Below are 17,097 nucleotides of genomic sequence, written 5' to 3'. Positions count from 1 at the left end.
AGCGTCCCATATCCACTTTGTGACAGGGTTGTGTAGAAAGTCGTGTTGGAGGAGCTGGAGAGATGGTAGAGTACTTGCCATGTGAATATGAGGACCTGTGCTTGGATCCCCAGCACTTACATTATAAAACACAAATAACAACAACAACAAAAAGCCCAGCAGCAGCACACCTATAATTCCAGTGTTGAGAAAGGAGGACCTCCGGGACTTAGGGAGCAATCAGTCCTGCCAAATCAGTATGCTCGAGGTTCGGTGAGAGACCCCTTCTCAAAAAGTAATGAAATGAGGAAGTCAGCTGAAGTTGACCTCTGACCTCCATATGCATGTGTACACACATGTGCATGTATCCCCACATACATGTGCGCTTGCACACACACACACACACACACACACACACACAAGCACGCACACACGCATGCCATACACAAAAATGAGGTTTGTGTGGAGAACAAGCATCGTGAACCAATAGAACAGGCATTCAGAAGTGGATGCTTTATTGGGAGAACAAAGACGAGCAGTCTCAGCTTTCCCTTTGAAAAGTTCTGTGAGAACTGGAACAAGAAATCTCAGGAAAAGAGGAGCCTGTCCCCAGCAGCTTGTTTCGGGGTGGCTATCCTGCTGTAACCATCAACGTCTTCCCCTGAGTGTGTGCAAGGCTTCACCCAGGAGCTCTGCAGTCAGTTACCTGTGTCACGTGACTTAGCCCTACTGCCAGGCTCCTAAAGACAGCTGCAATTAGACATTGGAAGACTCCGTCCACTTGGGGCTGAGATATAGTGGGGAGGAAACAAGGAGTTCCAGTAGTTCTCTCTTTTCATGGGGGGCATACTCCAGCCCCCCTCAGGGGTTCCCTAAAACACTTGATAGTACTGAGCTTGGGACATACTACGTTGTTTTCCATCCGTGTATGCCTGTGATGATGTTTAGAGCCCAGAAAGACGGCATAGCAGGGCAAAGTGCTTGCCACCAAGCTGAAGATCTGAGTTCGATGCCTGGAACCCACACAGTGAAGGAGTCTTTCAGGCTGTCCTCTGACCTCTGCACATGTACCATGACACTTGCCCCCCACCTGCGCATCCATAATAAATAAGTAGAAGGCTCAATAAAAAGTGCCCCCCAAAACCGGAAGAAAAATCCAAACCAACAGGTGTATAGACACACAGAAATGCAAAACACTGTTTAAAAAGAAAAGAAAAGCAACGAGACTTCTATAAAATCTAGAACTCCTGATGCCCAAGTTCAAGACACCAACTCGGGTAAAATGCCAGGAAGATTTCAAAAGCTTTCTTTTAACATGATTGATGACCTGAAAGAGCACGCAAAGAAGCTGCTAAATTCAATTCAGGACCAGAAGAGGGAAGTCAACTACACAGAGGGACGGTTAGCAAAATGGATGAGAAAATCAGCAATATGAGTGGAAAAGTCAGCAACATAGGAAAACATGAGCAAAGGAATTAAGATTTTAAAAAACCAAATGGAAATATTGAGAGTATTTCAAAATATTAAAAAAAAAATGACGCAGTGGAAATTTTTTCCACGCAGTGGAAATAATCCTCAATGGATTCCACCAAGCAGAAGAAAGAAATGCAGAGAGGGACAATAAGGTTAGTGATCACCTTCATGTAAATGGTCCTTGTCCATAAAGAGATAGGCTGGCTTCCAAAGCTAGAACCAACTGTGTGCGGTCTCCAAGTAAGACATTCCACAGTTGGACAGTGGTGGCACATGCCTTTTTAATCTAAGCAGGCAGAGGCAGAGGCAGGTGGATCTCTGTGAGTTCCAAGACAGCCTGGTCTACAGAGAGAGTTCCAGGACAGGGCTATGAAGAGAAACCCTGTCTCAAAATCAAACCAAAACAAACAAGAAAGAAAAGAGAAGAGAAAGAAAGACATGCTAGTGAAGACTCCCACAGACTGAGAGGCAAAAGATGAAAATCTGCACAGCAAATGGGAACCAGACAACTATATAATCCGGTATCTGTTAAAGTTGACTCTGAACCAAACATAGAAGAGGTTTTAAAAGACCACTACATATTAATAAAGAAACAAATCAGTTCACCAAGAGGATATAAATATACATGCACCAATTTTATAAAACAAACACTACTGATCATAAGAAGTTGGACACCTAAGCTGGAGTCGGGGAGGGGTGAGGTCACTGGACCCTGAAGATGGACTTGAGGAGGTGTGGGGGTCACTGGACCCCGAAGATGGACTTCGGGAGGGGTGGGGTCACTGGACTTCATTATTTGTTCTTTCCAACGTGACTATGTTGACTATATCTCCTTTCTCTGCTCTTGATATTTGCTGTCTTCTAATCAACCTACTGAGGATGAGTGGCCAAACCCAGCTTCTCAGGGCTTCCAGAGCCCAGGCTCTGGCCCTAACACTCTGCTAACAGTATGAACTGTGCAGCTGATGAGGGATATCTTTCTGTGCTCTCTGAATATGTTTTATTACCATTGATTAATAAAGAAGCTGCTTTGGTCTATAACAAGGCAGGATAGAGCGAGGCAGGTAATCCAAACTGAATACAGGGAAAAAGAAGGCAGAATCAGGAAGAGATGCCAGCCAGCCGCTGGAGGAACAAGATGCATTAGAACACAGATAAAGCCACGAGACACGTGGTAAAACATAAATTAATAGGATTGGATTAAGTTGTAAGAACTAGTTAGTAATAAGCCTGAGCAATAGGCCAAACAGTTTGTAGTTATATTAGGCCTCTGAATGATGATTTTATAAGTGACTGCGGGACCGTGGGATCACAGGTCTGGCAAGACAGAGAAAAGCCTCCATCTACACCCACTAGGGCTTCGGCTGTCATGAAGGGAACCCACTCAGAACTCCCCCCGAGTCTGACAAGTCACTGAGTGGCTTAACCTGATCTTGTTTCTTCTTGCTGACGGCTCTTACATAGGTTGCGTGGTATCTGGTATTGAGATTTTTCAAAGCAAAATACTAGCACATTTTGCCCCATGGAGAGTGTTGTCTTGTGGTTTTTTTCCCCCTCTGGCTATAACACCTTTGGGCTCCTTTGGTTCCCAGGCAGAACAAGAAGCAGGGAAATCAGTCCATGCTCTCAGGGGTTGCAAAAGCCTCATCGTGCTTTCAATCCCAGTCTCTGTTTTTGTCACATTTCCTCTCCCTCTGGCATGGACCAGACCCACACTCCATGACAGGTTACAGGCCTCCCTCACTCATGTGGTCCCTGCTCTGCTTGCTGCTCTCTCCTCCTGCCGCTCTTTCCCTCTCTCATGCAGTCTATCTGCCCCCAGTATGAGTTCCGGGGCACAGGAGAGCATCAAAGGAGGCCAACCAGCTTAGCTAATGCACTGACTGCGGACTTCCTGATGAAGCCTCCCTGGTTCCGCCACTGGCCTCATCTTACGTCACTTCTCTGTCTTCTGTGTTACTAAGAGGTCACTGAGGCACACAGGCTCTCTCCTCTGGTTCCTGACTCCAAACACTGTAAGATACCAGAGTTTGGTGGTGTGACTGTGAGTGAATGTGTGCACACATGTGGCCATGTGCTTATCGCCCCGTGTTAACGTGGAATGGAAATACAATGAAGAGCTCTCCAATCCTCTCCCGTCTTTATCCCTGCTCCTTGACTCCTTGCAAACAGATACGGAGCGTGTCTGTCTAAGTGTATACTAAACACGATGTAGTGTTGGCAAGGATGGAGAGGAGTCTTCGACATGATCATAGTATCTGTCGGTCATTAAGTACAGCAGCCCAGACCCTGGATGAGCCTCCCCCCAAGCATCACAATGGCCGTACCAGGGAGCTATACACATTCTCATTTGTTTTATTTTATTATATTTCATGTGTGTATATGAGTGCACTCACATACTTGTATGTATGTAGATGTTCATATGGGTTCAGGTGTATGTGTACACATGGATGTGTGAGGTGGAGGCCAGAGGTCAGCCTCAAGTATTGTTCTCAGGGGCTATACGCATTTGTACTAAAACAGGGTTTCTCACTGTCTTACCAGCCTGGAACTCGCCCATCAGGCTAGACTGGCTGGCCAGTGTGCCCCAGGGATCCACTGGTCTCCACCTCCCCAGGGCTAGAATACCACACCCAGCTTTTTCTACATGGGTTGTGGGGAGTGTGGGGCACAGCTACACACGGAAGGGGGCATGACCTCGGGTCCTAATGCTTGTGAGGCAAGTGGTTCAGTGAGCGAGCCAGCCCCCCAGGCCAACACCCCCATTTTGAAAGTGATGGAAACTCAAGCTCCTTAGGGATTTTCCCAGGGATCTCAAAGCTGGCCAGTAGAAGATCTTCAGAATCAAATCCAACTCCAAACTCCCTCCCACTGCTTTGCTACCAAGGGGCCTTGAAAAGAAGGCAGTTAACTGGTTCAAGGCGGGAAGGGTTGGGTGTCTGGGAGTGCAGCTCCCAGGCGGTTGGGAAGCTGCCACCCCCACACACAGAATGCATGAGCTGGCCACATCTCTAGTGCCCTCCAGCCTTGCTGAACACACCTGCTCTTCAAGGCTACAGAGCGACGCCTTTCTGAGTAGTACTGTTCTAGCCTAGACCTTGCCGGAGGCGATGCTAATAGACGTCTTCTTACATTAAGACCGAAAGAACATGAACTCAGGAGGGGGCTTCTGTCTGACCTCCTCAGTGGGCACTGGAGGGAAGTGGCTTCAGCTCTGGTGCCAGTGGTCTCCCTCACCAGTGGTGCCAATAGCTAAGTTTCCTGACGTGTGTCGAGCAGTTAGTGTATCTCAGCTACTTTCCTGTGTACTTTAAACACATTAACTAGTGTTATTTCCGAAGAAAATGGTGAGGGAGGGTCTACTGTTTCTTCATTTTTACCAGAGAGTAAAGCCAGAGAAGAATTAAATGACTTGGATTCAAAAAGATGTTTTGTTTATTTGTTTGTTTTTGAGACACTGTATGCTCTGACTGGCCTGGAACTCACAGAAATCTGCCTGCGCCTGCCTCCATAATGCTGGGATTAAAGGTGTGCGCCACCACTCCCTGCCGGAGGTGGTCCTCGAATATCCTGGAGGACATTAATAAAATATGTTTGATTACCACAGCTTTGGGGTGTAAGGGCATTCAGGAGGCTGGGGCTGATGGAGCCACTATACATAATATGCAGGACAGGATCCCATAGTAAGGAAAGGCTCAACCCCAGATGTCTAACGTGTTGAGGGCTTGAAGGACCCCCCAGCTCCGGAGCCCAAGCTTTAACCTATTGTGATTTCCTATTGGAAAATCTTAACTTCACGCTTCTCTGGGTTCCAGGAAGATCAAAGATGACAGTAGACCTTGTCCCTCACATACATGGTGCTTGGCAGGTAGTGACTTCCCAGTCACGGCTTTTCTGCCTCACCAGCCTCAGGGGTCTCTCTCCCCGGAAGAGCAGGGTCAGGAGATGTCTACTGGGCTAACCCAACAGGGGACAAGGCAGCCAGTCTGCAGAGGAGACTTTGTTTATCAGAACTTGGAGTCCATTATTCACCCTTGAATTTCCTGGCGTGTTGAATGACCACTGTTTATGTTTGTGTTTACAGTCGATTTGGGAATAAGCATCTCCAAGGATAATGTGGCTACTTCTTCCCCCAAGACAATGGAGGCCCAAGCTGTGGCCGATGCCAGCGGAAAGAATCTTGGGAAAGAAGCCAAGCCCGAGGCACCAGCTGCTAGATCGCGTTTTTTCTTGACACTCTCTCGGCCTGTACCAGGACGTCCCGGGGACCAAGGCTCGGATTCATCGGCTGCATCGGGCAGGCTTGATGTCAGCCCCGGCACAGCGCCTGCGAACAAAGACCCAAGTGAGCACGGGGCACTTCCGGTGGCAGCTGCACCCGGGCCGGCTGCAGATAAAACCAGGCCAGGGTGCACTGAGGCCAAGCAGCAGGTCCTCCCTGCCACCTGCCCGCCCGCACCTTCACCACCCGAGTCCCGGGCGGAAGGCCCCTCCAAGCCGAAAGACTTCGGCTTTTTCGACAGATTATTTAAACTAGACAGGGGAAGAGAAAGCGCACCAGTTGACGGCCAGCCTGAAGAAGCCCAGGGGGTGAGAGACCAAGACCAGGCCGCTGAGGCTCCTGCTTTGCCAGGGAATCCCCATGGTGTCCCTGCTGGGGAGGTAAGTGTGCTCCTCTCCAGTGGGTGCTTCTGTTGGGGACACTGACCACTGCACATGTCACCTGCAGTCACCAAAGTCCTACACAGAGCAAGTTTAGCTTCTTTACGTTTGTGCGGAAACATCCAAAGAGCAAACTACCTGCAACCTCTGTTTTATGTAAAGAAAGAGAGGTGGTAGGTGATGCAGAGTTGACTCAGAGGTGATGCAGAGGTGGGTACCTCCTCACCCACGGCTGAGGTACAGGGCCGGTGTTTATGAGCCCAGACAGAAAGGCAGGAGGGGAAGGAAAATGACTTCTAACAAGCTTAAATACCAGGCCGGGGACGTAGACTGTACTTACCTAACATGCTTGAATTCCTGGATTTGATCCCCATGGCCTCGTACACCAGGCATGGAGGCAAAGGCTTTCAATCCCAGCACTTGGGAGGTGGAAGCAAGAAAATCTCAAGTTCGAGGTCATCCTTGGCTACTTAAAGCCAGCCTCAGACACATAAGACCATGTCCCAAAAGAAAAAAAAAAAAAAAAAGAATTAATTATATCATGACTATTAGACTACAGACAAAATTTCTAGATAGTTGAAATTGGGAAAAGACAATAAGACTAATGTATTGAAGGCTCCTGGTATCAATATTTTCACTACACCCATAAATTTGTGCTCAGGGTTTATTGAAATGTTCTTTCACATGTCTACTCCCAAACTGTACTAGTTTGGCAAACAGTCCAATGAGCAGCATGCGGGGAGGGGTCAGCCAAGAGCCCCAAGCTGCTCCTCTGAGGGCTACGACCTGGTCACCAAAATTCCTGTTGATGGCGGGCAACTGTTTACACACATGGCCTGGGTAGAGAAACTCTGGCTGGGTTTGCATCATTGCCCATGGACACCCAGAGCCGTTCAAAGACGGTGACTTTTAAACAGTCATAGGTCTTTTAGGTGTGGGATCCAAAGCCAGTCCGTCACCTGAGTCATTTATGAGAAGAGAAGAGGCTCTGCCCGTCTTTACATGGTTGCCTCGTGACTCGGCCAAATCCTCCTCCATTAAACAAATCAGGCCAGCGTCACCAGCCGCAAACCTGGGGCATACTCAACCCATTCTTCCTCTCAAAGAACTCAGTGGCGAACAGTTTTGAAGTGGTGCTTTGCAAACTCGGCCTCCTCTATTGGGCTGGGATGAGGACACCCTCAGAGAAGGAGCTAGATTTCATTGCAGTGGGTTCCCAGGTGAGCCTGGCTTCAAGATGCCATCTGTGTTAGAAAGACAGCAAGTATGAATGCAGTCCATCCCAGGGTGATGTCTGGAGTTGAAATCATCTTTCAGAGTAACCCCACTCCCAATTATAAACATGTTTTCTTTCCTGGATAAAAGATCTCTCTCACATTTGCCAAGGAAATGTAAGTACTTAATTGTATTATACTTCAAATTTCCGTATTTTTTTTTTTGGTTGGCAGTATCATTGAAATTTGAAATATTGATTGTCCATCATGTACTATGCACACATAAAACAGTTGTTTTTTTTTTAATAGTATGAGATAAACATTTCTCCTTCAGCCTACAAGTGCATGGATATTTGAATGCGTATATGTGCAAGGTTTTTAAAAAACTGAACAGCAAAAAAAAAAAACGTCGCCTTCTGATTTGTACAGAAGGCCCCTGGGGCCTACTTCTGTGTTTAGGGGAAAACCAATTGTTTTTTAAGTATAGTGAGAAAATACAGCTCTCAGAAAATAACATAAATAAACGTCCCAATCAATAGCATTCTTGGAGCTAGTACCAGCACAATGCAAAGTTGAGCACTGGATGCATCGATTCAGAATTCTTAGGATAAATTATGCATTGGGTTCTGCCATGTCAGCTCTCCCTCCCCCTCTCCCATCCCCCACAGTTCTGTGCCTCCACCCCCCACCGTCACTGCATGCTCGTTTTGGAATTCCAGCCATAAAGCCACCAAGCTGTGAATTAGGACAGAGATAACTGGCCCCCATCTCATCCTGGAGAGGGGTGGGTAAACACACAAATCTGTGTTTTCAGAATGACAATCTTATTTGTGCGCCTCATAAAACTACATTCAGACCATAGCATAATTAAAACAAGGCAAGAATTCATGGACAAATGGAGCCTTTAGCACGGAGGCCAAAGAAAAGATAAATTATAGACCTGAAAGTCTGACTGAGCTGTGATTCACACAGACCAACTGGTTGGCAGGGATGCGACTTCTTCCCCACCTCTCTCCCCAACTGAACCGGGGTTCTAAGATAAACATTTAATAGATTTCATCGCACGTGCACAAAAATGATCCTATAATGGAAATCTGGCCTTACTGGTTATAAAAGAAAACACTGCGTTTTTGTTACCTCATGGTCCTTCCAGGGGCATCTTTGTGGTACGGGGTGGGTGCATGGATGAGTGATGGGTGCCAGAGATGGTTCCTTAAGATTTAAAAATGCTTCTTTTTGCTTATAAATGTATTCAAGTTCTGCACTGACTCCTTGAACACGAACCTTGTACAAGAGAAGGGTGGTTGCCTCTCTTCGTCCTAGCTCCTCTTCTAATAAGTCCCCCCCACTAAGCTTTCTATTACATTTATTTATTTATTCTGTGAACGAGCATGCACGTAGGTCAGAAGACAAACTGGCAATCGATTTTCTCTTTCCATCATGTGGGTCCCTGAGTTCAATCCCTGGTCTTCAGGTTTGGCCGCAAGCTCCTTTACTTGCTGAGCCATCTCGACAACCCTCGCAGATTTTCTTAAGGGATGCCAAGACTGAAGCCTTGGGTCACTCAGGCCACATATCTGAAGAGCCAGCTTGCTGTTTTCACTTCCTGCTCTCCTGTCTCCTGGCAATGCACTCAGAGATGCTCACCAAGTGAAAAGACTACCTCTAAAAACGAGAAAGTGAACTAGATGTGATGGTACATGTCTGTAATCCTAGTGCTTGAGAGGCAGAGGCAGGGTAATCAGATGTTCAGGGTTATCCTCTGCTACTTCGTGAGCAGGAAACCAGCCTTGACTGCAGGAGATCTGTCTCGAAAAACAAAACAAACAAAACAGCAAATGAACAATCAGTTCCAGAGTGTCAAACTATGGATACATTGGGATAGGAAATAGAGAGGAGAGGGACGATTAAAATGGATGGGAGGACAATTTGGAAAGCATTCTCTAAGAAGACAAGGAAAAGTGAGTGAGTGAGTGAGTGTGTGAGTGAGTGTGTGAGTGTGTGTGTGTGTGTGTGTTTTCTTTCTTTGCACAACACCAAGCAGTACTTAGAAATCTACTGCCATATTTCAGCAGCACTAAAAGCACTTCTCTCTAATAATTGTGACTGCAATTATCAGTCTAGAGAAATGCATGTGACAGAGATGCTTCCTGTGATCCCTCATTGCCTGCTCCCCTGTCCGCATGAATGTCCACTCCTTGCCAGCAGCAAACTCCTATTCCATTCCTGTGTCCCTGTGCACAGCCCCACTGTAATTACTGATGCCAAAAACAAAAGTCGGAGCTGGGGATGTAGCTCATCTGGTAAAGTGTTTACCTAGTGTGCCTGAGAGCCCGGGGTCCAGTCCCAGCATGGCACAAACTAGGCATGGTGGCACACGCCTGTAACCCCAGCATCGGAAGATGGAAGGCAGGAGGATCAGAAATTCATAGTCATCCTCAGCATTGAGTCCAGCCTGGGCTACACCAACCAGACTTTGTCTCAAAGCAAAAACACAAGCAAGAACATCCCATGGAGCTAAAAATCTCTGTTCACCTGCCTGAGCTGATGGGAATCAAGCTGATAAACTCCTAGCTTTCTGGTCAAGGAAAAGAGACAGGGAGCCAGAGGAGGGAAAGAAGGAAGGAAGGAAGGAAGGAAGGAAGGAAGGAAGGAAGGAAGGAAGGAAGGAAGGAAGGAAGGAGACTCTTGCCTACAGGAAGCAAGGGGGAACCAATGGCCTTCTTTGATATTCTTTCTACCCTCCACCCCAGTCACAAACAACCAGCATGGTTAATGTGAGAATCACACTTCCCAGTGAGCCCATGGCTTCTTTGGGTGGTGTAAATCCAGTGTCTGGAGCCCTTGAGAGACTTCTCTGGGGAGACACGACAAGCTTATGCACACTAAGGTTTGTCTGCAGAGGAGCAAAGACAGGCGGCCATTTTCTGTGTGGTCTCAGTTACTCGGCTCAGTTAGAAAAAGCAAATAAAATGGACAGAATTGCTTCTTTCTTCCCCCAAAGAGGAAGGAAGTGGATAAGTAAGAATTCTTAGCTCTCTCTCATAGAACATGGCAGAGGACAGTAGAAACATATATATTTATCTTTCTGTTTTACGTGAAAGGGTATTTTGCCTGCTTCGACGTTTGTGTATCATATGCATGCAGTGTCCTCAGAGGCCAGAAGAGGGCGTCAGAACCCCTGGAGCTGGAGTTACTGAGGGGCCATTTGTGAGCTACTCTGTGGGTGCTACACCCTCCGGAAGAGCCGGAAGTGCTCCTAACTGCTGAGCCATCTCTCCAGCCCTTCGATTTTATATTTTCAGGTTTATTTTATTTCCATTCAAAGACTAATCATTTCCCAGTTAACTCCATGGATCTCTATGTGGCTTGTTTCAATCCTGGATGGTGACAAGGCAAATTTAAAATATTTTTTCAAGCACACTCACCTTACAAATGACCCACTTTATAGTTAAATATTTGTTGAGATATTTAGCAACATTTTATCCACAAGATTATTTATTTGCTTTTTATTTATTGAAGTGCTGGAATGGGACACAGGGCTTTGTGCATGCTAGACAAATACTCTACCAACTGAGTGCTCAATCCCCAGTACAAAGATTTTTTTTTTTCTTTAATTCTAGGGTCCTTTGCAAGAGAAAAGTTCAGATTTGGGGAAGACCCACTATGTCCTAACTCTTCACCAGCCTTCTCATGCACCAACTCTTCCACAGAGAAAAAAAGAATGAAAAATATTGAAATTAAAATTAAAAAAATATTACATTAATTTTATTATTAACAGTAATTTCTTGTCCATAATGGCTCAATGAACATAGTTTTCCAATTTGTTCATTTCTCTATATTTTCTATTATTTTTAGGTTGGTTGTTTTTAATTTGGGGAGGAGGATTGAGACAGGGTTTTGTAATATAGCCTAAATTGGCCCCAAGCTCGAAGCAATCCTCCTGCATCAGCCTCTCGAGTGCTGGGATTACAGGAATGGGTTGCCAAACCTGGTTTGTCTGTTTCACAAAATGAACCATGCAGTGAATCCCCAAAGAAAAAACACAAAACGAAACCAACACATCCGATATTTCCTCAGTTCGTCCAGTAAGTGGCGCTATGGGGCTGGAACACCCCAAGTCACATTGGCCATCTGGATTCCTCCCTCCCTGGTCTCATGGGCGCCCAGAGATGATTTTTCTCTCTCTTCAGTTCCCAAACTCAGCGATCCAGATCTTGTGTGGCAATGCCTCGCTCTGCAACAACGCTGGCTTTTCAAAGAAACCCGTCTCCAGCGCTGTCCGACAGTGGCCGCGTTTGGCGCCCTTTCCTGATGGACATTTCCTAGGTTGCTTCGATTGCGTTCTTTCCCAGGCTCGCCGTGGGCTTAAAACATGAGAATGCGTTTTTATTAGTCAGTGTCAATCGGAGTAGGAATCGTGAGAGAAATAAAAGCAACTTTTCCCTATATTGATAATACATTTTTTATTTTCCTCAGTAACTGTGAACTTTGTGGTTTTAAAAAAAAAAGCATATATTGTGTTTGGAATAATCACAATTCGCTAATGGAGCCACACAAAATACTTTTAGTATCTTCTTCCCAGTCGCCAACTTCCTTTTTAGGCAAATTAGCGTCTAGTTGTAGCTCTGAGAATGAACCAACCATCTTTCTCCTCCTGAATCTAATGACTCCATGTAGGTGCCTCTGCTCCAGGAAGAAGGAAAATGAGCGCGAGACACGGGTTCCCTGGCAGATGACACCCGCGGTGCTATCTGCTGGCATCCCGGGGAGAGGAAAGCCGCGTCCCTCGCTTTCCTTTGATCCCAGGCAGCACCCGGCTCCAATTTCTAAGGGATGGAAACCATGGACAGGAGCCAGGACTCTCCGGCACTTCCCTCCTCCTTCCTTCAGAGCTCTGTGCTTTCAGCCCTGGTTCTTGGGGTAAAGGTTTACAATGAAGTCAACTCTAGCCAAGCTTTGAGCCGCCTTGGTCCTGTTCCCAAGACCCTGCTGTGGAGGAAGTGAGGCACTTCTCCGAGAAGCAAGGCAGGGCATCACATCCCTGCTTCCTCCCTGAAACTCCAACCAACACTGTAATGCGCTCTCTGGCTTAAAACAAGAAATTACAATCCATACATTTGTCTATCATGTCACTGACTAAATAACATTTGTATTTTAATGTATCTTTCTATCATTTCTTTGGACAGAAATAAAATCTGAATTCTTAATTTCTTCCCTCTTCCAGAAATGGTAATATAGTATACCCACTAGCTGTTCTGTGCTTTTTAATAAGTTTATATTTTCTGCACATCAAGAGCTTCCTATGCTGAAGAAGTAGTCTACCGAACAGATAGACATGCCAGGATATACTGAGCCATGGCCTGTTTGTGATCTTGGCCTGTCTCCCAACTTCTTCTGTCAGCCTTCTGATCACAAAGAACTTTTTCCTCTGTCAGTTAACCTGTGTGCTGTTAGGTTTAGAACAAACTCTTAGAAATGGAATTGCTAAGCAATTTTTTTTAGTATCTGGTAAGAACTTAACAAAAATTGCCAGGTATTTACCAAAAATCTCCCATGCTTGCCCTCTATCCAGACTGAGTTAGTTTATAGTCTATCGGCAAAGCCTGGGCACCTGTTAGCACAGCCTGCCCGATGAAGGCTTTTACAAACATTTGGATTCTTTGCTTTCCGCTCGTTCACTTCCTGACTTCTAGGTTTCATGTCATAGACACAAAAACCTTTAAGTCTAGAACTGCACGATTTCCCTCATGTTTTCTTCTGGTGTCTTTACCCATTTGGATTATTCCCCTGAGCTGGGGTGGGGCTATGACACCAAGTCAAATGGTACCCTGCCACCTCACCCCAACTCCCGCCAGCCACCCAACCCGGTTGACTGTTGTTTGTCCCGACACTTCTCATCCAGATGTCTTCTTGACCTCATGGGTTGGCCGTGTCATTCATGTCTGGATTAGAGTCCATACATCTTTAGGTAAAATAGCTTGCATGGCTTTAGAAACATGGGACCATATCCAGCAGTGAAGAATGATAGGGGGCAGTAGACTTAGGACCAGATCTATTGCTGAGAAGATATTTGAGCAAGCCTGGAGTCCCCACTCCAGATGAATGATCCAATTTAAGGCAGTGTGGTCCTACAAACCTTTTACTCTGGAACTACATAGGTCAGGGTTCAATCCTGACTCTGCTCTTTGATCATAGGCAAGTATTTATTCTTTTCATACAGCAATTTCTTCATCTGCAAAATTGGAATTGGAAATAGAGCCTCCTTCATCAATCCTCATGAGAACTAGTGTGGCATCGAACTGGACCAGTGTGTTTGGTTACTACTAGAACGAGAGTGGACACTGGTCCTCCTCTTTACACATCCTCAGTAAGATCTGTGGCTACAGAATATCCATCGTATGGCTGTAGTCTAATTTCACATGCTAATACCACGTGCTAATTCATTTGATTTTCCAGTACTCATCAACACCACATGCTAAGTCATTTGCTTTTCCTGGACTCATCGGATTCTGCAGGGGTTCTTAATCACACCTCTCCCACTATCCCACAAGCCCCTTTCTCTTCTGACTCTTGAAAGCAATTTCACAGGCAGTGGAAGGATTAGACAGAGAAATTCTCAAACCTAGTACTACCCACAGTGGCATCTTACAAGTTGACAGTGTAGTGTCACAGTCAGGTGTTGGCATTGATATAGACACAGAGATTTCCATCTCCAAGATCTACATCCATCCCGCCTCCTCCTCCAACTCCCAAGACAACAGGCTAGACTGGAACTATTAAGTAGCTCAGGCTGACTTCAAATCGCAAACCTCTTGCCTCAGCCTCTGTTGGGCTGAGATTGCTGGCCTGTGCCTCAGGTCCCCTCCATTCCTCACTCCTCGCAATTGCTAATCAACGTGTCCTCCATTCCTGTTGATTCCCCACCTCAAGGCTGTTATATCAGCAGAGTCATATGCTTTGAGTAGTTTTTGACGAGCATTTTCCCTCAACGGACTTTGCTATGGATAGATCCAGCCCATCGCCTGTGTCAATACATACTGCCCTTTCCTTCCTGTTTCATTGCTGAGGAATGCCCCATGCTGTGGATTTATCGGCTTGCTTAATATTTTTAAAAATTGTTTAATCATTGGATCTTCCCCCCGTTTGGAGTGGTTGTTAATAAAGAGATGATGGACATTAACATATGTGGTCTTGTGAATAGAGGATTTGTTTCTCCAGAAGGAAAGACCAGGAGTATAGCTGGCACCACCCTCAAGCTGGGTCAGAGAAGCAGAGATCCACAGTTGATCAAGGTGCTGAGAGCGACTGTCTTAACCCTAATGCGACATTTATATCCCTACCACCCCAAGCCACAGAGAGCACCGAAGACGGGGAACAGAGAGAATGGAAGAGCTGGGCATGGCAGGAGAGCTGTGGAATGCTGTGTTCTGGACATGGCATGACCGTCACCCTCATAAACTTGCTGAAGCTGTGGTTACCTGCAGCAGACCCTCAGGACATCAGGCCGACGCCATCAGTGAACATCCCAGCTGGCACTAAGTGGATTACAAAATAAAAGAGAAGGCATGAAGGTGGAAGGGGCCTGTACTGGGGGTCTGGGGTGAATGAGGGCCTGAGGATGGACATATTCAAAGTATATCGTATGGATGTATGAAACTGTCAGAGAGTAAATAAGATAATACTTCAAAAGCACATTCATTTATGTGTATGTGTGTGTTTACACACATGTATGTGGAGGTCAGAGGACACCTTGTGGGAGTCATTTCTCTCCTACCATGTGGGTCTCAGGGACTGAACTCAAGTCTTTGGGCTTAGCAGCAGGTGCTTTTACCTGCTGGAGCATCTCTATTTGTTTGACTTATATTTTTATTCTACGTGTATGAGTGGTTTTTTGCCTTACAGACCAGAAGAGGGCATCAAATTGCCTGGAACTGGAGTTAAAGATGGTTGTGGCCCATCATGTGGGTGCTAGGAACTAAATCCAGGTCTTCTGGAAAAGCAGCCAGAGCTCTTAACCACGCTGAGTTCCTTACATATTCTAGGTATTTCATAGGACAAAACTGTGATAGTGTTTGTGGTAGTTTGAATAAGAATGCTCCCCATAGATGCATGCATTTGAAATCTTGGTCACCAGGGAGTGGAACTGTTTGAAAGGATTATAAAGATTAGGAGGTGTGACCATGTTGGAATAGGTGTGGCCTTGTTGGAGGAAGTGTGTCACTGGGGGTGGGTGCTATGGAATATTACTTGAACTATGTAAAGATGTGTTACATTTGTTTATGCTGCATTTGTTTAACTATGTACAGATGTATTACATTTGTTTTACCTTGCCTGCCTAAGGCACCTGATTGGACTAATAAAAAACTGAATAGCCAATAACTAGGCAGTAGAAGATAAGCAGGGTTGGGGGCAGAGAGAATAAGTATGTGGAGGAATCTATAGGCTGAAGAAGAGAGGAGAGAGAGAACCAGGGAGAAAAAGAGGGAGATGCCTGGTGCCAGCCAAGCAGCCACCAGACAGACAGACAGACACAGAGGAAGCAGTGAAAGTAAGACAGACAGACAGAAAGAGAGAGAGAGAGAAGGAAGGAAGGAAAGAAAGAGAGAAAGAGAGAAAGAGAAAGAAAGAAAGAAAGAAAGAAAGAAAGAAAGAAAGAAAGAAGAAAGAAAGGAAGAAAGAAAGAAAGGAAGAAAGGAAGGTCCTGAGGCAAAATGTAGATGAAGAGAAACAGATTAATTTGAGTTATAAGAGCTAGTGGGGCAAGCCTAAGCTAAGGCAGAGCATTCGTAATTTATAAGTCTCAGTGTCATGATTTGGGAACCAGTTGGTGGCCCAAAAGAAAAAGCCTGCTACAGGTGGGCTTTAAGGTTTCAAAAGCCCAGGCTAGGCCCAGTCAGCCTCTCTCCTTCTGCTGCCTATGGATCAGGATATAGAACTCTCAGTTACTTCTCCAGCACTAGGTCTGTCTGCATGCTGTGATGTTTCCCACCATGATGATAATGGACTGACCTCAGAAACAGTAAGCAAGCCCCAGTGAATGCTTTCTTTTGTAAGAGTTGACTTGGTCATGTGTCTCTGCACAGCAATAGAAACCCTAGCTAAGACAGTGTTGTTAACATAACCAAAGTTAGAACCCCTTGGGAGATAGCCTCTGGGCATGCCTGATTGGAATTACTGTCATTATGTTAGGTGAGGTGAGAAGACCTGCCCAGTGTGGGTGACCCCATTCCCTAGGCAGGTGAGCCAGGCGAGCCCCAGTGTGTATGCATTCATTGCTTTCTTCATCCGACTTCATATTTAATGGAAGCAGATGCTTCAGACTCCTGGTGCCTTGACGGCCCTGTCATGTGGACTATGACCAGGAACTGTCCCCTAAAAGAAGCCCTGTCTCCCTTCAGTTGCTCTAGTTAGAGTGTTTTTATCACAGCTACAGGAAAAGATACTAAGGTGAGCTCCTTTAATTTTAGTGAAGCCTAAGGTATAGGCTGTGATTTTGGAAACTACTCAGCACACTCCTTAATACAACAAATGATGCTGGTCTTACTTGGATCAAATTTGTTCATTCATCCATTCTTTTTGAGCATCTGCGATGGGCACAAGTCCAGGTTTAAGTGATGGACACTGGAGAAAAAGAACAAAGCCTCCCATTCTAGGGGGAAAAAGAGACACAAAGAAGTGAATGGGTGATTTTTTAATACAACGAGGGATTTCTCCTTCTCCTTGCTCTTGCTTGATGCCTAGGCTGGAAAATTCTCCGTCCTGTGTA

At 45.8% G+C, this 17,097-nt stretch overlaps 1 protein-coding gene across 6 annotated transcripts in view; it reads left to right on the top strand.

The window, feature by feature from the left end:
- Bcas1 (brain enriched myelin associated protein 1) overlaps window positions 1-17,097 on the top strand; it is an 84,080-nt gene that overhangs the window by 17,810 nt on the left and 49,173 nt on the right. For all 6 annotated transcript variants that reach the window (XM_037204557.1, XM_037204551.1, XM_037204547.1 and 3 more), the window contains exon 4: window positions 5,537-6,114. In XM_037204557.1, coding sequence (XP_037060452.1) covers window positions 5,537-6,114 — 578 coding nt within the window. The remainder of the gene's footprint in view (window positions 1-5,536; window positions 6,115-17,097) is intronic.

Source organism: Peromyscus leucopus, chromosome 1 (assembly GCF_004664715.2).
Source record: "Peromyscus leucopus breed LL Stock chromosome 1, UCI_PerLeu_2.1, whole genome shotgun sequence".
Classification (NCBI taxonomy): domain Eukaryota; kingdom Metazoa; phylum Chordata; class Mammalia; order Rodentia; family Cricetidae; genus Peromyscus; species Peromyscus leucopus.
Note: the sequence above shows the minus strand (reverse complement) of the source record. Positions and strands in the feature narration are given on the sequence as shown.